Source organism: Platichthys flesus, chromosome 19 (assembly GCF_949316205.1).
Source record: "Platichthys flesus chromosome 19, fPlaFle2.1, whole genome shotgun sequence".
In the NCBI taxonomy this organism is placed as follows: domain Eukaryota; kingdom Metazoa; phylum Chordata; class Actinopteri; order Pleuronectiformes; family Pleuronectidae; genus Platichthys; species Platichthys flesus.
Window position 1 is genome coordinate 13,117,444 of NC_084963.1, and position 26,785 is coordinate 13,144,228.

The following is a 26,785-nucleotide window of genomic DNA, read 5'->3' on the forward strand; positions in this document are numbered from 1 at the left end:
GATTTCCATGCGGCATGCTGGGTAAGCCCAAACTTAAAAGGGCACATGTCATCATTCTGCCACTTTGGCTCTGAACTTTTTAAGTATGAACGACTACTTTGCTTCTGTTTATGACTTTTACCTGTTTCCTTGTGTTACATTTGTGTACAGTTGTCTCCCCCTGAGTTACATTACATTAGATGTCATTTGGCTGACGCTTTTGTCCAAAGCGACTTACAATTAGTACACTCAACATTCATGAGGGGCCATTTAGGGGTTCAGTATCTTGCCAAGGACACTTCGGCATGCAGATGGGAGAGAGTGGCGTTTGAACCGGCAACCTTCTTGTTGAAGAACCACCACTCTAACCACTAGGCCACACCGCCCCTAGTTCTCCGCCCCCTGTTGTATTTTGAAATTATAAAAATTCAAAATACAGTGTCTGAAGCTTAACTTCCTGTCTTTGTCCTGTCTTCCTGCCCCTGTGATCGTCTGCACCTGTTCCTCATGTGTTTCACCTGTGTTCAATCCTCCCTGCAGCCCCCCTTGTGTATATAAGGCTCTCTGCTGCTTCCCTAGTGTTTCACTTCATGTTGAGCATTGATCTTTGTTTTTTGGAATCGTGTTTTTGCATATTGCTCCCTTTTCTTGTTCCCTTTTCAGGAATCTGTGGTACCTGCACTCAGTTCGTGACAGCACATGGTTGAAGAATGATCAGAAAATGAAACAGTCACACACTGATCTCCCTTCAAAGTGTATTTTGAGCAGCATCAAAACATTTTGGCATCATACATTAGTCAGGAATTTGACCAAGAACCTTCTTGATGAAGTTAAAAACTTCTCTCGTTATCAATCAGTCGGAGAGTTTCCAAAATGACACTTCAAGAAAATAAAAGTATTTAAAAAAAAAATATTTGTGCCACAATGGCACAAAAAACTAACTGGTTGCTGCACCTGAATAATGCAGGGAATTTTTGGCAACATGATGCTGATGAAACTTTTTGAGGATTATGTGATTACTCACCTCAGCAAACTCACTCTGTATACATGAAGGAAAGGTGGCATTAGAATTTACCAGCTGCTTTTATAATATATGTTTCTGTTTTGATTCTCTATCCTTGGGGAAGGTTTGTACAACACCTCAGATTAGTGATATATGTTCACCTCTGGCAGTCTACACAAAGTCCTAAAACATCATTACATGAACCAAATGACATGGAGTCGAGCTCATACCTCCGCCAAAGTCCAACAGTCCCCTTATAAAACCACATTTAAAGTCACAAGATTCATTTTTCATTTTCTTTTTAAATCAAGGTCCATAAATAGTTTTTTGAGTACTTAATGAAAGATTTTGAAAAACACACAATTTTGAAGGTCAAAGAAATGCCTGGTCCTGCTTCCTTGGGTCATACCCCACCCCTCTACATAATATCAAATAATTAACCCTGGCGTATTGTAGACCTGTTTAATTCCTCATTAAATGTTTATTCTTTCTAATGAGGATTAAACAGAGGATATATAACCTGTTTATTAATGCATAAATCTCAACTAAACTATCTATAACTATGACTTCAAATTGCCATACCGAAGTTGAAGGCATATATCAATTCAAAGACTAAATTATTAGACAACTCAATCAATTCTAATGTGCTTTGTTCTTATTGTAGCATTTTAATGTGCAAATGGCTGTCAAATTAAACTAACCTACAAATATTTTCAACATTTAAATTATACCAAGTCATAAAGTTTCAATCCGAAACTCTTGTGTACAAGATGTAACATTTTAAAAATAGAGATCTCAGCCACACAGCCACAAATCACTGAGCAGTGGTGAAAGTGGAATGAGGTTCTCTGATTACTAATATACTGTAGTACAAAATCAAATGAAACCTTTATGTCACAATACTGAATATATATGGCATGGAATATGGTTAAAAGGATTGAACTAAGCTCTAGTCGTTCAAAAACCTCATCCAACCTCAGACAGCAAACATATAAAGATACCACCAGTGTTTGTAGACGCTGCTACTACTACTACTTCTATAGTTCAGCTACAAAAGTAGGCTTCAAATAAAAGCTTTAAATGCACATTTTATTTAAGTCACGTTGTGTTGAAGGTTTTTTAATGGTATATAGGTAAGAGTATGGTTCAGGTAAGTTTAGAATATCTGCATGTGGTTTTTTAGGTCATCTCAAAAAGTAAAGATGAGACGGAAAATCCTCATATTTGCAACCTCTGATGGTGAGGTTCCACTTTCTCTGAGGGAGCAAACATTCGAAAAGAGAAAAGTTATAATTCTCTTGAGAAATGACAGTTCCTGTGACCTTAATTCTTTTGTTTGGCCTATCAGTTTAACTTGCAGGCGACCTGACTGAAATAGTTAAATCGATTGAGAACAAGTGCGTCCTCGACTGTCCACTGGAGCGAGCTCTCACAGAAACCACCATTCCTACAAACTGTTTATCATGAAAATGTCACAGATGACGTCAAACTGTCATCTGCCGAGGAGTAGGCACTCATATTATACAGCTGTAGACTGCAGCTCTGAAACGTTATGCCACAGGTTGTCCTCTGTCAGTCTGGACCCGTGTGGACACAACCAGACCCCCCCACACCCCACCCCACCCCACTGAACAGTGCGGGGGGTGGTGTGGAGGCGTAAGTGTACCGGTGAAGGTCAGCGTGCCATTAGAGCTGCGTGTCCCCTCTGGTGTCCAGGCCGGACTCGTGCATCTCCTTCAGGCTGCTGCTGTGGGCGGGGGGTTCATCAGGGACGTGGGCCAGAGGGTCCGAACGAATCAGGTACCTGAGAGAAGAAAGCGGGGGGGGGGGGGGTGTAGATGATGAAATGACGGGAGCACTGCACTCGGCTGAGGTCACACTCTCAGCCACGCGGCGCACTCTTCATCGAACAAGAGGAGCTAAATATTGCTCATTCAATACACTGCAAAATATATGAGGGGCTGCGTTCCCTTTTTGCCACACTAATAAATGATCACCTTATAAAGTTCTAATGGTCAACTGAACCATGAAGCAACATTGTTATTAATTAGGAGTCCAGTCTCTTAGCACCTTACAGTGTCAACAAATGTTGCATTATTTTAATTTGTTCATTCCCACTTCTCCCAGCTTCTCTTCTGACTCTATGTCTCTCTGGTGAGTGGGTAAACAACCATCCACTGAGAAGTGTATAACTCTCCAAATTGAATCAGATCCAGAATATTCAGCCAAACTGTAGATCAGTTATGAAGAGAATTCTTTCAAACCAGTGTTTATCTCCAACATTCAGCTATAGAGAACTTTTGAAATATGAAGAATTCTGAACAAAGGTTGGTGTATTTCCTGCAGCAGCAGCTCTTCTGGCTCCTGTCAAGAGACTGATACTCTTGGTTTTTTCTCGACATGAAAACCACTGGAGAAACGGAGCCCAGCATACTTCATCACCAAGAGTGACTGCAGACTTTCTTCGGAGTTTGCCTTTCCACATTAGAACAATGCTGCAGGGGATTCTCCCCGCACATACAATTCACATCGATACCACAAACACATATATGTTATGTATATTTTTCCCTTTTGTGCATCAAACTGTTTTGCTTGGAATCGTCTCTTGCACATGCAAAAATCCACATCTCATACAGTTTGAGAAAGACGAGAAAGAAACTGTTATAATAATAATATGAACAGATAAAAACTGAAAACCAAAGGACACAGAGACTTTGCCATGAGGGCCCCTAACCTTAGGAACAATCTGCCAGAAGATATGAGACTAGCAGGAAAGTGCTATATAAATAAAGTTATTATCATTATCATATTGTATTCAGTGACTTGGGGGCAATACAAAGTCAAAGTCATACTTACACGATGTCGTTGAGCTCCAGCCTGGTGTCCGGAGAAGGGTTTATCAGGACATAAGAGAGGGTGTTTTGATGATCGTTCTGTTCATCTGAAAAACAAAAAGTTCACTCAGCAAACTGGACCAGTCCCATCTGTATGACGATGATGTAATGCCTGCTGTCTGCCATAGGATCCTGACTTAGACACTGACCTTGCAAATAGCCCAGGTTGACCCTGTTCATGACATCACTGGCTGTCAGGTTAGTGAGGTCTTCTAAAAGCAGCAGAGAGACGAGAATCAGACAAACACTCCAGCAGAGACATGAAGGTTTAGAGGATGAATGCAGGGAGCTGTTGTGTGTCTCAGTTGATGTTGTGTCTGAACTCACCATATCCGGAGGTGGGGAGGCCCAGGTGCCTCATGCGGTTGCGGACCAGCTCGGACAGCTCCTCCCTCTCGGAGCGTCGGTACAGGTTGAGGCGCTGCTGGGCGATGCGCTGGGCGTGGTCCCTGCTCGAGTCCCGGCTCACCCCCTGCCACTTGCCGCTTCTCTTACTGAGCCGCCGGGCCCACTGCATGCTCTTCTTCCTCAGCAGGGGGTGATCGGACTGGTCGTTGCTGCGGGCCTCGTCCCCCTTGTCCTTGGTGTCCTCGCAGTCGTCCACACTGACTGACACCTGAGACTGAGTAGAAGAAGAAGAAGATGAAGTTACCTCTGCAGTTTCCACAATAACTCTCTGATGTGATAATATTGAATACTGATACGTCTGTAAATTTTGTATTTTTCCACCCCTGACAGATATTAGCTCAAAGCCCTGCAATGTTCAACTACGACCTAACCTAGCTGGTGCATGAGAGGCTTAGTCTGATATTCTATTGTAAAATAGAGACTACAAGCCTATTAGAAAAAATAAATACAAATATATTTTTGGAAGTTTGATATTTAACTTGAGGCCTGCTCTGTGAGATCTCACCTCAGACGAAGAGAAAATGTGCGATTCTGTCCGGTAGATCCCGATGGGAATTTCGGCACTAGAGGAGCAGAGTTTCTGGAAAAGTCGTCCATAGGTGCTGATCCACAGATCCTCCTCACTCACCTTCATCTGGAACAAGAGATATGTACGTGTGCTTTTAGTTTATGCAACATAAGCATGGTACTGGTTATTTTTCTTCTTGTTATTCACTAACTCACAGCACAGAGGTACCCTGATCCTGGAGTGGTGTCCAGTCCCAGCAGCAGCCTCGCAATAAGGATCATGTAGTCCTTCACGAAAGACTGAGAAGGGAATCACAGAGAATAATTTACCACAGTGTACAGGAACAAACCAGCGTCTGAACACTAGAGGGCACTTTTGCCCTGTGATGCTGGTCTTCCTTTGCTGCCTTAAAACTCATCCATCTCTTTTATCTGCTTTTGAAAAGTCATCTGAGGATAATTGCTTGGCAGTAGGTGTGCACCAACCTGATAGAGCAGCGTGTCCAACATGCTGATACTGAACACTCGGCCTGCAGCGAAGGGGAGTCGGAACATGAAGGCCAAGTTGGAGCCTTTATCGCGCTCTTTCTGTGGACACGCACAAAGCAGAGCAATGACCAAGAGCGTTCAAAGGTCTGTGGCTTTCTCTGACAGTGCTGAATGGTTCAATGAACTGGCGTGAAACATAAAACATCTTTCATATTCCTTCAAACTCACAACTCAAGCCGTCTGCCCTCTTACCTTCTCCAGCTTGGAGAGAGCCAGTGAATAGCAGTCCTTCGCTCGGAACTGCATGAATCTCATGTTGGACGGGTGAGTGAGCTCCGTGATGATGCTGAGACTGGGAAACAACCTGCGACCGGGAAAAGGAAAAAGAGGAGTCAGAAGACGTGACTTACGATTCGTTGTGCAAACATGGAGGCTCACATCTGTAGGTTTTATATCAAACTGGCGGGACATAATTCATCAGTGATATTGTGATGAGAACCGATGAGTTACCTGAACATCGTCTGCACATTGACAATAGTTTTGGCATCGGCCATGTAGTCCTCCTCGGCACTCATTGTACTCTCCTTATCCACAACAACCAAATTATCTGCGTAGATGATTCCACACTGCAGCAGGCTGTCAAGGCTAAACCACACACACACACACACACACACACACACACACACACAAACACACACACACACACACACACAGACACACACACAAAATGAGCATAAGAGCATATGACACCAACTTACAGAGAGCGTACTGTGCATCTAAAAATAAATAAATTGTCAGAGAAAATTCAGGTTGGATTTAGGTGACTATACATGATCACTGCATGAACAACTGAATATTATATGACAGCCTTACTTGTCTATGGTCCCAGCCATGTAGTAAACCATAGGGAAACAGCTGATGGCCTCCAGAAAGTGATTATCAGGCCTAAAGGAAGCATATATATAAATACATGAATGAAATGGAACCATTCTCTTTTCAATTCTCCTTTTTAAAATTAGGGCACAAATTACATTGTTTAGTGTTTGTATAGAATGAAATGACTATGATTGAATTGGCTGCTCACACGAGAGACATTCATTTCGTCAGTTACTTGGAGCAAACCTGAAAGATGAATCATCATCTTTGTCGTTCCTTCAGGGAGATGAGGCATGAACAATCTGCCTCCACCTGGGCCTGTCCTGGCCTCAAGATGATTTCCTGAGGCATCCATTTTTGCGTCAACTTTCTCTACGCGGCAGCTTTCTGTCTGATGGGCTGGAGACTTGCAAATACTCCGGGTGCTTTCCAAAACATTTCTCAGACCTCCTCATGTGCTGCATCGTCTTTACTGACAAAGCTGCCAAGCTGGGGGAAGTCCTCCACATAGTCAGGTGGGCCACCGTCCACTGTGATGGGAGCATCTGTTTGTGCTCAGTGCACATGATATTTTAAAACTATGGCCAACACGCGTTACCTGACATTATTGACAAACAACCATAATGTTATTTGTTTTGTTTGTGATATTTTGATATTCTGAACGGGGCAAACTTCAAAATAAATAAAGAGAATACATGATCTGCATCATATCAAGCAAATATTTGTCGACAATTAAAATCTCTACGTTGTTTTCTAAAATGACTCAACAATCGTGACTGTTTTCAGGCCTAGCAAACACTCGCTCTACCACTTTACGGCTGCTTAATGACTGTGTGTGGTTACTATGAGATGCTATAAAGCAGTAGCCTAATAACCAGGGTTACCCTACGGTCGTGCAGCTCTCTAGTTAGTGTGTCTTTCGGCTATGGGGTGAGTCCATCTGTTGCTAGGCAATAAAGCAAGATAGTTGTCGCTTTATTGCTGCCTGTCCTCCAACACGAGCCCTGACAGAACATTACTTTATCCATCTGCCTTGTCCTGCTGATTAGAGACCCAAGGCTGAATTACCTATTAGAGTGTGTGGGTGTTTGTATTTGTGTGTGCAAAAGTGATGGAGGGGGGGGGGGGGGGGGGGGCGGCATGGAGGAAGCGCTTATTGTTATGTGCGCGTTTTCTGTGAAGGTCCTGAGAGCTCGCATGTGGGGGCTGAAAAGGAACACAACAGGGCGCTCGGTGACAGCCTGCTTCGGGGTTGTCCAAAGAAATCCTTTTCTCCATCGTTCTTCTCCCCTCGTAGCGATAGACTGTATAATGTTCATGTTCAAGGCACAGCATGTTGCCATGGCGACTGTCTGGTGATACAGAGAGAGCCAGTTTTTTTTAGTTTCTTTGTTGCTTAAAACACACCGTCAGCGTGAGTGGCAGCAGTGACCTATCCTCCGGAGGGACAATGGAGTCCGGCCTCCACAGCCTTGGCCTAAGTGCTCTGCTGACGTGCGCTCTTGGCGGGCTGAACATTTCCCACTGGGCGGCGTAGAAAAGACAAAATGAAGGCGAAAGCAAGGGGCAACGTGTGCGTCGTACGTGTGTTGAGATGAACTCACGGGTTGTCCAGCAGCAGGACGATGGGGTTGAGCTCTTTCCTGGGCCTGTAATAAGCTCTGAGAGGCACTATGAAGTTGTAGAGGCCGTTCCCGGCAGTCTCAGCCGACACTATGATGAGTTTGTTTTTAAAACCATACGCCTTAGCATCCTCAAAACTGTTGTGCCTGCAGCCCTGCACAGGAGGAGAGAAAAAACAAATTGTACTCTCGGTTGGCTTTTATCAGGTGAAGGACAGAGAGTGTAAGGAATGATGAAGGCAATAAATAACTGGGTGACTAAGTTGGAGAGACTGCGACTGCCCACCTGGTCCAGTCGTAGGCAGCAGAACGGGGCTTTTTCAGCCAACAGATGGCACAAGGTGGGCGAGCTCCCGATGTACGGTGAGTTAGGGGGATAACCTTTCACATACCTGGCAACAAATCCAAAAAACATCAAACATGGCATACACTCTACAGTTTCAAAACTGGTCAGGTTTTCTGGTCGTAATTTCTTGCTTGCAGATTCACTCATTAACTACCTTTGCCAAGGAGTTCATGTTTTTAGCTGTTTATTTGTCTGTTGGTTTGCAGGAATACGCAAAAACTACTGGATGGATTTCTACAAAAGTTGTTGGAAGGACGCAGTGTGGGTCAGGAACGCTCACACAACATGTTTGTGTTAATATGATGTTAATATGGGGGGTAGATCCAGGATTCAATTTTTTTTTTACTTTCTCCAAAATTGTGAGACAGGGCGTTTATGATGCAGATTAAAATAAAATCTGGATCAAGTGAATTTAAATATGGTTTCCTAAGGGGACTGTAAGAATCCTTACTCAGTAGATGACTGGTCTTTCTCATCCGTGAAGACTGAGTCGTCCTCTGACTGGTCGGCGAGGAGGTCACACGGCAGGAGTGAGGAGGAGTCGGCAAGCTCCTGGACCGGAGCGATGCTGGGCCGGCGGCTCCCTGCCCCGTTTACACTGGGTGGGACCAGTTTACCAACTGAGCTGTCGGGTGGACTCGTATTCTGAAGATCCATGGCAACAGTGCCTGGAGAATATAATCACCAGAGCTTAATGAACCAGTATCTCCTCAGTTTAACCAAATTCATCACACTTTCCCCTCTCACCCATGCTGGCGATGATGCTGTGCACAGGAAGCTGCGAGGGCCCGTCGAAGATCCCCCCGGCGGGGCAGCCCTTCCTCTCCTCCTGTTTAAAGATGAAGGCTGAGTTCTCCTCCTTGGTGATGTTGATGTAGTAGCAGGTGTCGGTGTCAGCCATTATGTGACGTGGGCCGGGGTTCAGCAGGATGCTCTTGTTCTCTTCCCTCTTTATACCAATCAGACACACGCCATACCTGGAGATCAGGTAAAACAAGAAGGAAAATGGTGTCAATTCATTTCAAGCCAAGACCTGACATCGTTGAGACTAAAAGGGATTGTTTAGCATTTTGGGAGTTGGCCCTTCTTGGGAAGAATTAGTTTGATAAAGTGTAATATGAAAATGACAGGAACAAGAAACCCATCTGAATCTTATATCACTCTTAGCAAGACCATATAATCAATATATCTGATCTTTGTTCTACATTTATTTAGGTGAATGGAAATTATATCAAACTATGATGAGACAGTAGAGCATCATAGAGCAGATGCTTCAGCTCACAGGTCAACTCACTTCTTGTGAGCATGAAAGGAGGCATATGTGAAGCTTTTGCCGTTATACTCTCCAAAGAACTTGCTGTCGCACAGTCGGATGTGGTAGACCTCGTTGCCGGAACAACAGCCGTACATCCTCTGCCAGTGCTCAGGAGACTGTTGTCCTTCGCTGCAGTCATTCCGAGAAAATACAAGCAAGTGCACAACAGATTTAAACAACAAGTAGAAAGAAATTAACCATTTATGCTGATACGCACACAGTCTTTGCATGGGGAAAAACATTTGGAAAATGTAAACTCTCCATCTAACTCCCCCCACGTCCCTGCACACCCTCTGGGTCACGCTGCGTCTCCTTGGTTACCAAATGAAAGCAGATGGCCTCATCCATGTGTCAGTCAGCTTGACTCTGTTGTGCCCTTTGCAACGACTTCTGGTAATTACTCTAATAGCTGAAGCACGTTGATGGGGTTAACTGGAGAGTTGCTCAAGGAAGCAGGTACTTTATTTAAATACAATAACTTACAAAGCGTATAAAACACTTTCTGGCTTCCATGTTGTAACTTATTTTGAAGGGTCGAATGACATGCTGCCAATTATCATCATCACCGAGTCACGAGTCGCTTACAAAACTCACATATGTGATGCAAACATTCACAAATGTACATATTCGCAACGTACTCCTTATACACATGCATCATATGTACCTTTTATGGTTAATGTGTGAAATCTGAAATTTTGGCTAAGAAAGATGCACAGGGCTTCACTATCTGAAGAACACAGTTAGGAGCACAGTATGTGCTAAAGCCCATTGATTCTGTTTCTCTCAGCCTTTGAAATCAGCTTTTCAAAGTCAGTCCATTTGCATGCTGTGAAAAATCTACTTTTCACAAAGCTTTACAGGGAACATGTCCTAAAAAAAATCAATGTAGCTGCCGCCTGTTCTCCCTTTTCATTTATGCACTCTTTCTGTTTACGTCCTGCTGATTTCCACAATGAACCCAGACTTTTTCTTCTCTTGGAATTATTCACCGCTCTGTGACAGTGTGATGGAAGCAAGCTCCGGCTCTTGTGTATATGCTGAACATGAGCAGACATCAAGGTGTGAAGACATTTGCACTATGTGATCGCACTAAGGAGAGATCTAAAAGCCTGAGGAGGTTGCGCCGGCTGACTGACCGTCCACGGGAGGTGTGAACGAGGAGCGTGACCAAGGTGGAGGTGGCGGGACAAACACAGTTGAGAGCCAACATGGCGTACTTGAACTCCTCCTCACAAACAACATGATCTGAAAACAGAAAAACATAAAAGCCATGCTATGATTTAACACAGGTAAGATGTTCTTATAAGTGAAACATTTGGAAAACACATTTATTTGTTTTCTGATCAAGAGCGTGAAGCTAGAAAGCTACGAGTCAATTTGGCTAATTTGAGATCTGAAAAGATCATCTAGACAATTTCTTTCCAAACATCAGAAATAAACCTGGCCATCATGTTGTGTGTTTGTGAAGTGTCGTTTGGAATATTTTCTGGCGCTGTATCTGTTTATTGGTGACAACTCAAGGACATCCACCGAGAAGACTTGAACATGAACTCTATAGGAAAATGTATACTGATGCTAAAAATCAAGTTGGAATTCTTACAGACTATAGAAACAGATTTCCTTTTGCAAACAGTGAAGTCGCCCTCTGCTGGTTATTCGAGAGAATAAAGACGCTACATTGGCTTCACTTTTCATACTCTGGTTCTACGTAAGTTGTCTCTACAGTTTATAGTCATGTCTTGTGTCTTTAATTCTTAAAGGAACACTGTGGAGGATGAAACATGATCTGTTCGCAGGAATCGAACATAATATTCAGGGAATGTTAAAACGAATTAAAAGGAATGTTTTAATTTGTTTCTTATCCCCTGAAACCAAATCAATTTATTTCCGTTAGCTTGTAGAATGAGCCCTTCGTATCTACATAGGGAGTCTGTCGCCTTCCCACCGTGTTTCAACAGTAGCCCAGAATGCTCAAACCAAACACTGGCTCTAGAGAGGGCCTTTGAGCATTTGCACATTATGTAACCTTTAGTTGCTTAATGTGCTCAGCTCGTTGCTAACTAAGTCTGTTCATTCAGTCCTGTGACCAATGTTTATATTAAAATGCAGAAATATGTACACTATCATTTTCATCCCTATTTTTTATGGAGCAAAAAATGTGAATGCTAAATATCCCCAAAAGTTTAGAAATTCTCACCTGCAAATTTAACATGGAACTTATTCTCAGGTTTGAGTATTTGGACGTACAGGGGACAGTTTGGAGCAAAGTCCTTCACGGCCCAGGCTCTCAGGATGGTCTGATGGTCCTGAGGGGGAAACAGTCAAAGATCATGCTTCTTCTCTCTTGCATTTTCAAACGAACCTTTGTTTAATCAATGAGTTTTTGGCTTCATAACACGCAGCACTAATGAGCTGAGTCTGGGTAAACAAATAGTTCAGATTTGATAAACAGTCAGAGTTCAGTGGCTGTTCATCTTACCGCAGCCATGCGATCTACCTCGTTACGACTGCTCAGAATGAAACAAGCCTCGGCGTCGTCCATCCTGCACAAGTCGACACGTAATAGAACAAAGTCAAAATACAGGAAAACAGCAAATCACTCCATTATAGAGCTGCAGAAAAAAATGACGACTCTCTCGCATGACCTTCGATGAGTCATAGGACATGACAGCAACAGTCGTGTCGACAAACACATGAGGAACACTGTGAAAGGCACTCGTTAATGTATATGTGCCGTGACTGTGGAACTGATTTAGCATATTAGCACAGCCAGCAGAGCGTAGAATGCAAAACAAGTGTGGGAGGAATTGAAAAGGTGCCAGATGCAGGATTGAAGCCTGACACATACCCAGTATACCGCTAATTACCTAAACCTCCAAATGCAAATGTCTACTTTCAGGTTACATAACACAGTTTCATCAAGGTAATACTTATTTTGATGTGTGTTGTTCCCCTCTTTCTTTCATTCTTTTGCTTTTAGTGAGATCGTTTTGACTGGACTGTTGTGTTCTTGTAATAAGCCACCCTTTGTCTTTGCTTTGAGGCTTATGCTTATATAAGGGTGGGAGACAGATAAAAACATAAGAGATTAATTGAAACAGCAGAAATTAAAAGCCTGCTGGGATTCTGGGTCCCACATTTCCCACATTGCAGCATCTTTTTGTCAGAGCCCAGTCAAGGTTACTGGTTTAGACTGGGAAAAAAACGTTCCTCAGGAGGTACAGAAAAAGATATTCAACTACTTTCACTGTGTGTACTACTACCAAAAATGAGTTAAGTGATTCACATGTGTAAACTGAGTATAAGTATATAAGTAGTAACTATATAAGTAGATTTGTAGAATTTCTCTCAAAGTCTCATTCATAATCAAATCAAATGAATGTGCACGGATCATGTTTTCTTTCGTCAGATGTTGAAAATGGTTCTTTTAACGTCTGACTTTAAAAAAATGGGCAACGCTTGAATGAATAATCACACTGTTGTCTGAGTGTGAGGCCGAACAATAGCTCTGACAAGCCTATTTACAAAGAAAGGAATGAAAGCATATCTGAGATATACTAAGGAATGGAAGGACAATAGATATTCACATCCTACCAATGAAAACTTCCATCAACATTTATTTCAACAACACACGCTCACATTCCTGCGGAACATTCAACATACCTCAAACTTTTACAAAAATTCAATGTGAGCCTGTATTTCACTAAACCCAAATAGCAGCTGAGACTGAGGAGATTGTAGTTGTAGGTATTCATCATCACTGATATCAATTTTGACCGGATTGTTGTTCTGTACTAAAAGTTCATCATCATAGGAATATGATCATCTGTACCAAAAAAAATGCAAATGCATGCAAGTGTTGAGAGTTTTGATGTAAATCCTGTGGGAAACAGGACTGTCTTAGTTCATCCTGTAGATATAGAGATATACTGTAATCATTGCAACGATTGACATGCTGAAGTCAGTGGATCACACATGTCAGTAGGCCTCAATCACCGCGGACATGAATAGTCCTTCTGATATTTTCCGTCCGGACCGAAGTGGTTTGCTGGGACGGATACAAAAACGTGCTTGTGCACGGGTATGGTGCCAAAGAAGAATTATTTTTATAAAATGTTTGTTTCAAGAGATAGTTGACTAAAAAATAAGTCAGGGTTAATTAGTGCATTAAGTAGTGCATTGTTTTGAGGTCATGTTTGAACACTTGATGCTTACTTATAGCACCCTCATTAGGCTAATCAGTGTAAGGTTTCAATACCACAACACAGTTTTTCAAATACATTGTCTTAGGGACAAAAAGTCATTCATCTCCAGATTCAGAGGTTTTGTTAACGTTGCTGCTACGTACTTGGCTCTCAGCAGATCCTGGTCTTTGAGAACGGATCCCTGCAGGTAGATGACTCTTTGGGACCACAGAGGGATCTGCAGAACTCTGCGCACCTGAAGATCCATTTCACTTGGGCACAGGATCACCACGTAGTAATCCTTTAGGATGACACAACAATTACATCAGTATAAACTGTGGAATGGCATGAAGAACCATGACAAAGATGCTAATGTCCCTAAATCTGTCTGCAAATTCTGTAAATGCATGTATGTATGTTAAATCATAGCATAGTGCATATGTGTATCTCTCTACCTGCAGTCTTGGGTGGGCATAGAACTCATTGAGAAAATCCATGAGCAGGTCTATTTTGAGTGCGCTGACGCACAGTACGACATGCTTCTCTGTCTGCGCCCTGTGGCGGCTGTAATTCCCTCCAGACTTCTGTCTCTCCATCCAGAGGTAGATCAGCTGCTCGAACTGACACACAACATCATGAGCCAAACCCAATAAATAACAAATGAGAAGTCATCCGGAGTCATTTCCGCGTCTTCCATACCTGAAGAGGCAGCACCACCAGCGCCACACAGATCATGATGACCACCAGCAGCTGGGAGGGCCATATGCGGGGGGTGACGTCTCCGAAGCCCACGGTGGAGAAGGTGACGATGCAGAAGTAGAAGGCGTTGAAGAGGGAGAGGTTCTTGCCCGCTCGCTCCAGGTGCTGGATTCCGCAAGTGCTGTGCAAATTACATACAGTACACAGAGTAAGTAGCTGAATATATCAACACTAGTATTACAACATTTAAATAATTCAAATAAATCTACAAATTACAGAGAAATGATTAAGAGAAGATTACTGGAGAACATTAGGAATATATGTTTAAATCGTCAGTAATGGCTTTCGGCACTTCTATTGTAGCTTCCCCGAAATACAAAAAGTATTCAACCATGAACTACAGACAATCTGATCAGAGATAAAGCTGCACAGTCAATACACGTGCACGCTGCATATAGTTAATATTTCATTTTACAGGGTCATTATTTAAAAACGATTTCCTTAGAAGTTTTTGAATGTGTCCCGGAATGTACTTTGGTGAACATGCAGTAAAAAGGAGCTTTTTAGACTGATTCAGTTCAGTTAGTTTTGTCGAGTTTATTGATTCCCTGACGATTCTCAGACGGACAAAAACATTGGATACTTCTGATATTATAACTTCATACAAGACAATAAACAACTAGAGAGTTGACCTGAATAATACAAATTTTCAGGAATGTTATTGTGATAGTACGATTGGGAAGATTAAAAATGTCTTGCACACAACATCATGGAAGAAGCCGCCTCACCCAGTGAAGACCAGGCAGAGCAAGGTGCAGATGAGAATAAGGACCTGGTTGAACATGGCTGAGTTGGTCCTCTGGATGGCTCTGTGCACATCATTCTGCAAACAAAATACTTCAACTCAATATGCATATTAACCCTTGTATGTTGTTCGGGTCTGTGGGACCCGTTATCAATGTTTGCTCAAGGAAAAATTTTGAGATATATTTTTTTTTCAACCTGAGACTCATTGGCCTTGGTTCATTTTCTGTGATTATCATATAAAAGAACAAACTTTCAGTGACTGCACACTGTACACCCCCCCTACACATTTATATTATATATGTGGTGTTCGGGTCCACTGGACCCAGGACTACGTAAAGTGTTAAATTGCATATTTCAAGCACCTCTGCTCCTACATTCCTGCACATTTAAGTAAAAGTTCTCTGCCAGTTTCTCTATCTCACAAGGATTCTGTGGATTCCCCTTCTGATTTGAAAACTCCAGCACGGATAATAACCCCAAAGTATGCAAATAAATGTTTTTTTGTCCATCTCATTCCAGCTTTCCACGAAAACACGCTGTCTCTCCAAATTAGTGCAGAATGATTTACTTAATGAAGTTTGTAAGAAGGCTTGATTTCCTGCACATGAGCCACTGCTATCCGTGTCAGCCCTGGTTGCATCCTTATTACATTGGTAGCCATGCGATTTCATCATTTTTTGACATCCATATGTTGGGTGCTGATGGCCTGGCCTGGATTTGGGATTTGCTGCAGATGAACTTTTTAAGTAGCTGGCTGATGGTCAATCTCATCCTCTTCTTCAAACTCACTGTCAGACTCTGAATTGATAGAAACAGGATCTTCATATTCTCTAAACCATTCCCCTTCATTGTATTCCAAAGATTTTTCATTTAATTTCATTCAGTCTACATTTCTCAAGTAGACTGACATGAGTGTGTTCAATTTCTAATTATATTTAAGAAATAGACCTCAATACTGATGAAAAACCTTGTTTCATGTTCGTTTTTTTCCAATCATATCTTGATTGTCTTTGATGTTTCTTTGTTTAATTTCATTTTATCACAAAAAACGAAAAGCACTTTTATTCATAAATGTTATTTAACATGGGTAAATGACAAATATTAACCATAAATGCTGTTTATATTGCTTGTAATTGGGATAAAGTTTACATCTGTTAAGTATTTAACATATATTGTTGTAGCTGTATTGATTGAAAGACCAAATAATGCGGTGGGTCCACCAGACCCGCGAACATTGGCTGAGTGACCAAAACACGAACACCACAAAAGGGTTAAACAACCATGACAGAAAAGTCTGAAGTCCGGCAACTGATATTCAAATTTTGCCAGACAACTAAAACCAAAAATATAAAAATACAATAAACAAAAACAAACATTTAACATGGATCTACTGAGTGTTTCTCTCAGTTATTACCGCCAGGAATCATTCACATCATTAACTCTGCCGCTTATTACAGATGCCTCTTCTGAGACGCACCTTGCTGCAGAATAACAGCATGAAACGCAGAACAGGATGGTTTACAGAGAGGGATAATAATCCTTCAGTGGAAGGGTGCACACAATCAGAGCACAACCAGTGCAGCAGCAACCCTGTTGTCAATAGCAGCAGGAAATGAGAGAGGACCTGACTAAATCGTCTGAACCGGCAGTGTGACTGGAAGCTGATTAAAAAGAGGTCATTAGCAGGAACTGTTAAGACGATAATGGTTTTAACTCACGATCATGTTCTCCAGAGCACATTTGGCGAGCCAGCAGTTGAGGAACACGGGGATGAAGATGTTCCGTATGGACGGCCAAAAGATCTGAGGAGAGAGGGAAACACATCAAGTCACTGATTTTCACACCTTCCTCAACGCCGTCAGTCACGTATTCACACTTCTCCACAAATCTGGAAAGTACTGTAAACATGCTGAAAGATGCTCAGGCTATTCAACATTTTAACACACAAAATTAACTGTGGCGCAGCAGCTTGTTGCTATTATTCATTTTTTTACAATAATGTTTCCAGAAAGTAGTGGTTTGCGTTTCAATACTTTGTACCTCCACCAAAGAGATTATGTTTCACCCCGGTGCGTCTTTTGGGTTTTTTTGTTTGTGAGCAAGATTACACAAAAAAGACTGAACAAATCTTCAAGAACCCATTAAATGTTGATGTGAATACACTTTAGGGGGGATCCAGATTTTGTTTTCACTTTCATTAACATTGTGAAATGTTCCGTATTCCAGGAGAATAATGATTTGATTTATTTGCTGAAATAAATGAGGCAGTACATTAGTAACACTTAAAAACAAGGACAATGAGTGTTTCAGAGAATGTTAATAAAAATGGACGATGTGAGGGCTCCCCAAAAGTGAACCCAAAGCATCTTGATCGCCACCTGGTGGCTGACTGTGGTAGAGGTCATAGACCCCGCCTCCTCTATGTTTGCAGATGAGACATGAATCAGGCAAAAAAGTCAAAATCTATTTTCTCAAAATGTTTTGGTAGTTCCTTTCACACGCATTATTTTGTTTTATGTTGATTTCCTGGTAAGTTTGGTTTAATGAGTTAATTGATGCTAGAAAAATAGTGAGTAACGTCATGATTGACAGCTGAGACTGACTCCCGATTGGTCCAGAGACTGTATCTGCAGGACCTTGAAACCATTGCCGAATCGCTGCTGCACAGACTCTAGCTCCAAATGTTTAAGATGGCAGCATTCATATCCGGGGTCTTTTCCCTCATGTCTGGACAGTGTGAGGAAGTGGAGATGCGTCATCCATTTTTAATTAAAGTCTATGTTATTTGAGTGTCTTGATAAAGAGTCTTACTGTAATGATGAAGGGGACTGTGTTGATCATCTCCAGAAGAAAGGACACCTGGAATGTCTGCTCCCAAATGTTTCCCTGAAATCAGAAACAGGTTACACAGTAAGCACAGGACAGACAGACGGTGAGTCACTGCACAGATCTTCATTGTCATCTGTCACTTTCTAAAACTACTTAATACTTCAACTCCACAAGATCCTGTAATTATTACAGTCTACAGTCTGTCCTTAATGTAGCCTTGACAAATGACTGATAATTACACCATTTATGGAATGTCAATCTCACACACTTTCAAGGACTAATTATACAGAGTGTATTATTCATGCTGGTGTGTGTGTGTGTGTGTGTGTGTGTGTGTGTGTGTGTGTGTGTTACCTTGTAGCTCAGATACATTAGTAACATAGTCTCCAGGAAACTTATTATGGCCACAATCACCTGCACAAACCCAAACAGCGATTAATACATAATCTCACAGAGCAAGCTTTTCAGAAACAATTTGATGATAATGAAACTCACTGTTTTTATATTATTTGAACAAGTAAAGCATCTTTGAGTTGGACTTGGAACATTTGATCACTTTAGTTCAAATACTGAATTAATGCTCTCCCTGTTGGGACTCACTTGAATGGCCCAGACAGGAACCTTTCTGTCCACCCAGAAGATCAGCTCCCTGTCAGACACAGTGGAGAACAGCCACACTCTTAACAGTCAACAATCGATATTGTCAACATCAATATCATATATTTGTATCTATTTTTATAGATTCATGTAATGGCCGACCGTCAGAACAGGACATTCAGATCACCAAGATTCCAGTTATTGTACACCTTGTTGGCTATTAATACATATTGAGCATTGAACTCATAATGGAAACACTTTATTGCATTTAAAGTTTAGTAATAAAACAAGGAGCTGAGAGATCAAACAGAATCATTATTTACTAGAGGCAACAAATTAAAGTTCTGTTGATTACCAGTTAATCTCTCTGTCCTGCACCGATCCGTTCCACTGGCAGTCGATGCTGCAGGGTAGTGATGAAGACGAGGAGAAGAGAACATTTCATTACCAACTAATGAACAGATACGGTGAAGTTTTCTGCACAGATGCTCTTTAGTGTTCATCTTTCCGATTCTACCCAACGAATCCATCAGTATTACTTCTTCTTGCTCACAAGTCACCAGTGTAGGACCAGTCAAATCATGTGTTTATTTAAAGATGTTTTGGTTGCTAGAGGTTACGTGAAAAATTGGTCGATCTATGCATTCATCTCAACATTTGATCAGCCCAGTTTTTCTCCCCAGGCTGACCATACACCAGAGGATCAAACAATTCAAGTGACACATAACAAAAATTAACTCATCATAAATTTTAATGAAAGCACAAACAATGCTTAAATATTAAATGGGGCACATAACTTCTTATACAGGCTGGAAGACAACTTTTATCCAAACATATAAGACTCCCTGCAGTCAACTAGTAGACAAATAAACAAGCCAGCAGAACAATGAATCCCTCAAAGGAGCTGATTGGCCCTGCCATGCATCTGACTGATAAGAGAACAGCCCCTTTTAGAAAACCATTAGGGAAAGATGATAGCATTAAATACGCAGCCCCCTCTAGCTGTGTGCTTTAAATCATCTAACCGCCATTGTTCTCAATGTCTTGTATCTTCTTTTATCAGTTCCCCTGTGGATTTGATGATCAGTTCTCCTCTCTGTGTAGACAAACCATTTGTTGTTGCTGTTGGGAGTGTTCTGCTGGCCCGCGCTGTGGCTGCCGCCCTGACCGGGGTTGTCCGTGACCACTCTGATGATGTAGAGCAGACAAGTGAGCAGCTTCAGGGAGAAGTTGAACACTCGGATCCTGAGGCCTGACGTGGAGAGAGGGACACATTTCTGTCTTTGATATTTCTCACTTTTCAAAATAGGATGAGACAAGACCAAGACCTAGAGTTAAGACGAGACACAATGAAGAACCACAAACAACAATAACGAATAAAGACAGTGTTCACAACCTGAAATTCAAACACCTCCTGTATTAAATCATCTATAGCCAAAAGGTCTGTGGTCTTATTTGTACATTTAAATTTTGCAACCCCTAAATTGAGGGACCTGAGAATTTGACCTGCACCATCCACTTACTCGATCTTTGATTTTTGATGAAGAAAAGCTTCAGTTGCTCCTTGAAGGTGTTTTCATTCACGTAAAACTCGACCTGCACCCTGACAGAGAAGGGAAGAAGGGGAACACACAAGGATCAGCAGCACAACAGGAAAAAGCCAGGCAGAAGTATTTTTCAAGAGGCAGTTTATAAAGTATCACCTTTTACACAGCATGAATATTCATAATGCTGTTCCTCTAATCATGTGCCTGAGGAGAGTAATTATCCGCCTCTGATTCAGTTCCCAATTACAAGACAGGGTTACTGTGGGATACACAGTTTAAACCACAGGAGGCCAAAAAAGCACCTGTTCCCAGTATTAATATGAAATACAATTATAAATACATAATTATTATTTAATATAAACTTCAAGCTTAACTTTTTGTTTTAGAGGTACCTGTAAAATAAATAAAAATAAACTAATAAATGAAACTAATATAAATATCAGTTTCAAGATTCAATCAACTTTATTCATCAGTCATCATTCATCATTATCCGAAATAACAACCATTACTATATTTTGTATTACTTTCACTCTTTTTTATTGAGATTATATTTATTAATACAATAAATAAATACAAATTAATATTACATTTTATTTCACAGGATCAGTTTTAATCACCTTTTTTCTCCTATTTTTCCGTTGAATCCTCGTTATAAATCTATTATTTATTGCATATGAGTGATTTTACTTAAAGATATTATAACATATATGTGGACTATATTGAAAATGATATTCATATTTATGCTTTATGTTTCCATGCAATAGGAGTAAAATGCAACACAAGGGAACACAAACTTTTCTATTTGGGTTCACTCTGCCAGCAAAATGACAAATGTACATGTTGATTTACTATAGTTCCAGCAAAATACACAACCTACAGGATTTTGTGAGTAGTCGGGCACAACTTTCTTGCATTCACATAAAGATAAAAGAAGTACAACTGCAAAAGAGTGGAGCAGAGCACATGAAGAGAGAAAGAGAATAAACACAGCTCTTACAGTATAGGAGCTCTGCAACAGATGAACAATATTTACACTATCGGTGTGCAGGTCCCTCAGAGGAGAGTGAAAGAGAGAGGAGAAGAATTTGAGGAAGGCGGGAAGCTTGTGAGGATGTGATCCGGCTCCTGCTACAGAAATCCAGAGATCGGGCTCATCTGAAAGGCTCCCAGTGGGACGGGAGGGGAAGTGTGGGATGCAGGATGCGCTGACTTCTTTCAGGTGTGCACTGTAACTGCTATTTCATGAGTGCACTGAGGTAATAAAAGGAGAAAGCCCTTTCAGAGATGAAGCAGAGAACACGAGAACGAGACAGCAGCAGGGCAGAGATGAGCTTTGGAGGTAAAGAGTCTTCAACTGAGAGCTGGCCGTCACATTTGAGAGTTTGTTGTTTGTTTTCTGTCTGTAGGACTATCTGTCTGACCCCCCTCCACCCACAAACAGACACACACACACAAACAAACACACACACACACACACACACACACACACTCATCAGCTGTTGTTGTGCACACGATTACTTTGTGAAGTGCTCTGACATTAGTCATACAGCAGTGTCACACCAGAGTTTCAGGCTTTGAGAGTCGAAGTTCTGGAAGTAATTCAATCTTCTATGAAGACTAATTGTAATTCAACGAGTTCTGCCCTGTGATTGTGTCGAAGCTTCTAACCAGGAACAGTCCTGATCACCTGCAGGCTTGAGAAGATACTCAGTCTTACAGCTCAGGGTGTTAAGAGCTGTGGCCTATTAAGGAAACTGGACTCACTGCAGGTTCTTGAAGATGTTTCACCTCTTGCAGCTAACATTTCTAATCATCCTCTGATATTAGATCAGATGATTCATTATGTAGTTGAGAAATAAAATCCAGCCATTAGTCCCAGCTATCAAACAACATGCAGGCTAGAGCCGAAACAATTATTCCCCAATAACCATAATAGTTTTGAATTTTAATGAATTTTTAATCAAGAACTCAAAATGATTCACTGGTTGTAGCGTTGCAACTAATTTCATTTGACAGTAAACCTAGTATGATCTGGTTTTGTTTTTTAAGATTTTTTAACAGGCAGGTTAGTTGATAATGAAAATATAATTGGTTAAAGGCATACTACAATAATAATATTTATAAAAGTAAATACTACTACTACTACTACTACTGCTAATAATAATAATAATAATCAATTAATAGACCAAATTTTGACTTAAAAAATCTATTTGATATGGTGATTCGATTCCCTCCCCCTTTTCTGACACTTGAACTGACAAGTTGATAAAATAAACAAAAACTAAACAATATAAGTAATACATTTAAATGCTAAAATATTTAGTCCAACTGACAAAACAATTAGTCCAAACGATAGTGACATACGATTACATGTATATACATGACTTTGAATAATTACACACGCGGTTATTTCTGCGGACCTCAGCAGTTTTTGGGGCGCACTTCATAAACTGTTCATAAACTCACCTATCATGAGAAACACTTGTTATGTCTCAGGCTCCACGTGCCCCTACCTCTGCCCGGCATCACTACCGAGAGCCTCCGACCTCCACGCGCCCACGGACGGGTTGGCCCAGGTCGGGATGACGGTCCTCGGGTCCATTGCGCACGCATGGGACACCTGTGGCTGCGTCGTGCGCCCGGTTACTTCCTAACGAAGACTACAGAGGCTCGTTGACCAGCGCACCTCCCCGCATGCACGCAGCTCTAAAACAACACAGCTCCAACTGAGTTTGTAGGATGATCAATTGATTTTGTGCTTTGGAGGGAAATCTGATTGGAGAACAAATAATGTAAAAATGATCAATCAGAGACACAAAATAGAGTTGGATCAATAATTTATTTGGAATAAGAAAAACAGAGCCGACTAGAATATTTATATTTATATTTGAGAAATGTATGGAATTAATCTTTCTCTCGCTCTCTCTCTCTCTCTCGATCTCGTTCGTGCGCGGGCCTGTTGCCACAGTAACGTTGCCATGACAGGAATAACCCGACGTGATGCTGCAGCAGCGCGCTCCTCTCCAGCAGCACTGCAGCTCCTCACAGAGCTGCAAACATTCACTGACATATTACTCGAGGGATGATCACATGAATCAGATAAACACCGACTGTCCTTTTTATCCACGTGGCTTCATCTTGTATCTGATCTGCATTAACAATTCCACAACCGCCAGGACAGATGCATGTCTTCCTGCTTGGCTCTGGCTGATGTGGAGGTTTTGGCATCATGAGTTACAGAGCGACAGAAACTGAGCGAAAGTGGAAAATGCAGACAAAGAGAAAAGTCAAGAACAATGTAGGAGGCGCCGCTCTGTTTCCGACTCCGTCCTTTCCCTCCCACCTCTTTGTCGTCTCTAAATTTGAAGAGTCTGAAGTGGTAATTTATAGATGACCTCCTTCATGTGTCACTGCTGTTGAAAAATACCGGAAAGAGGCAATTCCACTTGAACCCCCTTCGCCCACACTGGTGCAGCCACTCAGTGCGGCTTTCCCAGTTGCATGTGAAGACCCTTATATATCGTAACTCCTGCCTATGTGACATTTTCATTTATGCATTTATATACTTCCAAGTTTAGCTCCAAAAGACTCAACTTGAACTTGGTGAAGGGAAGCAGTATGCATCAGGGAACAACTCATAAAATGTTGGTGCAGACCCAAGGATTTTTTAATCAGAAATACTCTATTGTCATCTGGGAAAAAATTGGGTTTTGTTGCAGTTTGTCGTGCTCCAAGAACAAATACGTTTACAGACCAAGAACACAACAATACATATTCAATTTAAGTGTTTTTTTTTTTAATTACGGGTTAAACATTTGCAAAAGTTTTGCTGTTTTGCTAGAGAATAATTCATGGATCTTGATGAAAAAAATCTGGCAAATCAAAGGAAATGGAATTTGCTCTACAACTGCCATTCCAGTTTGAAAATGGAAATAATGTCAGACAGGAAACTGATGAGAAAATATAGGAATTCAGGCAAAAGAAGAAAAAAAAGGCAGCGAAAGAAAGACCGCCGCACACAGGATGAAATTGAGGTTAATATTTTGTTGATATTGTGCTTCGATGCATTTGTGTGCTTCTTCTACATGTCTGCTTCTGAGAAAGGAACCTTTGAGTGATAGATGAGCTCTGGGAAGATGTGAGCAGTGACATTTGGGAGTTCATCGACTGCTGTTGAACACAAGCCTGGGGACCAAGCACTGGAAATCTAAATGAGTCGCCTCCACTGGACTATCTGCAGAGTCCTTTTTGTACTGAAAATAACAGAGAAATTGTCACAATTGTGTGAATAGGAGATGAAATTGTGAGCAGGGAGAAAACAGCGGCTGTTGCAAGGACAACTGGGTAAAGGTCAACTTTGACTGAAAGAGGCATTGCAAAAACGTTTTGTTTGTCCTCGTCAAATAAATGCTTCAAATATTACAAACAGCACTGCCGTCTCAAAGGAGCACTGCTGCTGTAACTACATCTACCATTATGTTTAATCATCCATAGATCCTGGCGTCCATTCGGCAGTATCCACAATAACTGCTCTAAATAAATATCTTTAGAAAACTCAAATGAGTGTAGCACTAACTGCTACAACATTTTGCTCGAGTTATCTCTGCATAACTCGAGCATTCACAGAAAAGAGACACGTGATTTTCTGTTTCAAGTTATTTTTGACTCTTTGTTTTCGACCTTAGAAGCAGAAACTTTCTAGACCCCTGCTGTGGCAAAGTTTTGAATCCTAGGGTAAAAAAAATTATGCAGATCCCAAAAAACAAAACAAAAGACTGCCACTGATCTCGTCTTATATCAAGTTCAGAGAAGAGAATCAAGAGGACAAGAGGCTGAAGAATGTTCAGAGTCAAGCTTCATACATTCAGACAAACACTCAGCCTACTTCTAACTCACAATGCTTCATGAACCACGTTGTTTTCAGCACCATGGACAGCAGCACTCCACATGCCACCATGTGTCTGGCTTCATTTCCTCTTTTACCACTTCCACTAGAGCCCTGCACTCAAACATCACTTTGTGCATGTTGAAGGTTTAGACAAGTTAAACCCTCCCTGCAGTTACTCTTGTGTTTACAACTATAAACACTGACACAATGATGGGTAAAAGTAAGACGCTGCAGAAAACAAGTCTGACAATCAGCCCTCTCCATGGGTGAAAGCAACTGGAGACAAACATTGTGTAATCAGGTCAAATAATCCCTTCAACATGAATTGTTATTTTCCCTCATAAAGCAAAAAAAAAGGAAAAGCTGCTGCTACTTGAATAACCTAGGATGTATAAAGAGAACATAGAGGTTTGGTTGACAAAAAGCAATTTTAGTATTTTCAATCTTCCAAGAAGTTATGTTTTCACCCTTTTGTTTGTGAGCAATATTGCAAACTGAACGGATTTCCTTGAAACTTTGTGGAAGGTATGGATCAGGCAAAGAACCAGCAAATCCAGGCACATTTAGGGAACTAATGCTGAATTTGTGTACACAACTGTACACTTTTCCAAGTGCCATTGTTTTTACTGATTAGTTTGCCTATTCTTTTCCTTGATTCAAGGCCCAGCTTACAGCCTCACAATGGAAAATTACTTTTAATTGAATCAAGTATTAAAACAGTTGCTGATTAATTTATCTGTCAGTTGACTAATACAGGGATTCCCACGCAGGGGATTTAAGCCCAGGGGATTTTCTACAATTCCCTGGAGGGATCTTGAAACATTTAAAAAAAACACCCACTCACTTTTAATACATTAACTTTGCAAACAACTTTTTATGAGTTTAAGCAAGGCTTCTGTCTCTGAAACATGTCAAACAGCTCTGTTTAACCTGCTTACTGTATCCCATCACATCCACACTGCTGCCTACCTGTCATCGTTCTGGAAGCTCTGGTCCCCGAGCAGCAGGTCCCGGAAGCGGAAGCGCAGCGGCAGTGGCGGCACCTCGCTCTCCAGCTGCTCCATCTTGAGGGTGGAGATGTCTAAGATAATCTCGCTGCTTTTGCTGTTGGTCTTGAGTGGTGCTGGAGCAGAGCTGGAGGAAGTAGAGGAGCAGACGGGAAGTGAAAGGGAGAAAAAGAGAAGGAACCCTAACCCAAAGCTAAAGGGAGTTGGAAAAACAGGCAACAGTGGAAAGGAAAAAGGCGCACAGGGAAAAAGAAAGGAAGAAGAGAAAGGAAACATGGGATGAGAAATACAAGTGGTCGACTGATATATTAGACAGACGAATAGGAAATAAATAAAGACATTAAGCATTTTAAGTTTTTGCTACTTTATATTCATGTTCCACTACATTGTGTTTTCTCCTTTTGATATTTTGGGACATAAAGCCTTTTCTTGAGTTGGGACAGAGTTTTGAAAGCAGGGAAGACATGGGGCAAAGGGTCAGAGCCCATCACAAGCCTCCCGCACAACCAGTCGGGCCCCCACTACATTTCATAGGGAAATCTTCACTACATTTATTTAATATATTACACCAAAAATAAGTGAAGGTGATTACAATGAATTTTTAAATATCTGAAAAGTAGTAATTCTGGGCAGCTATGGCTTCAAGCCCCCCCCCCCCCACACACACACACACAATCTCTACACCCCTCCCTCCTATCCTCCCTCCATCTCACCACCTCACCGTGTCTGTGTGTTTGCCCATAATCCTGTATTACGCTTGTCAAACTTATTGCATAATAGATGAAGGG

The 26,785-nt window shown here is 41.5% G+C and overlaps 1 protein-coding gene across 3 annotated transcripts; it reads right to left on the reverse strand.

Annotated features, from left to right (window-relative positions):
* Positions 1–726: 726 nt before the first annotated feature.
* On the reverse strand, positions 727–26,054 carry kcnt1a (potassium sodium-activated channel subfamily T member 1a). Of its 3 annotated transcripts, XM_062413253.1 has the most exons (28): positions 25,960–26,054; positions 20,079–20,158; positions 19,704–19,807; positions 18,559–18,603; positions 18,313–18,372; positions 17,941–18,015; positions 16,848–16,931; positions 15,111–15,205; positions 14,323–14,503; positions 14,079–14,243; positions 13,788–13,924; positions 11,919–11,982; positions 11,637–11,745; positions 10,576–10,684; positions 9,419–9,568; positions 8,872–9,101; positions 8,576–8,792; positions 8,065–8,170; positions 7,761–7,933; positions 6,154–6,225; positions 5,791–5,925; positions 5,533–5,644; positions 5,278–5,379; positions 5,008–5,091; positions 4,790–4,918; positions 4,204–4,498; positions 3,839–3,923; positions 727–2,786 (listed from the first exon to the last, which is right to left on the reverse strand). In XM_062413253.1, the coding sequence occupies exons 1-28, from the start codon at positions 26,052–26,054 to the stop codon at positions 2,669–2,671; spliced, it is 3,411 nt and encodes a 1,136-aa protein (XP_062269237.1). In that variant the 3' UTR covers positions 727–2,668. The 3 variants fall into 3 exon arrangements, with proteins under 3 accessions (XP_062269237.1, XP_062269238.1, XP_062269239.1); XM_062413254.1 differs by lacking the exon at positions 6,154–6,225; XM_062413255.1 differs by lacking the exons at positions 6,154–6,225; positions 9,419–9,568 and having other exon boundaries at positions 4,204–4,528.
* Positions 26,055–26,785: the final 731 nt, after the last annotated feature.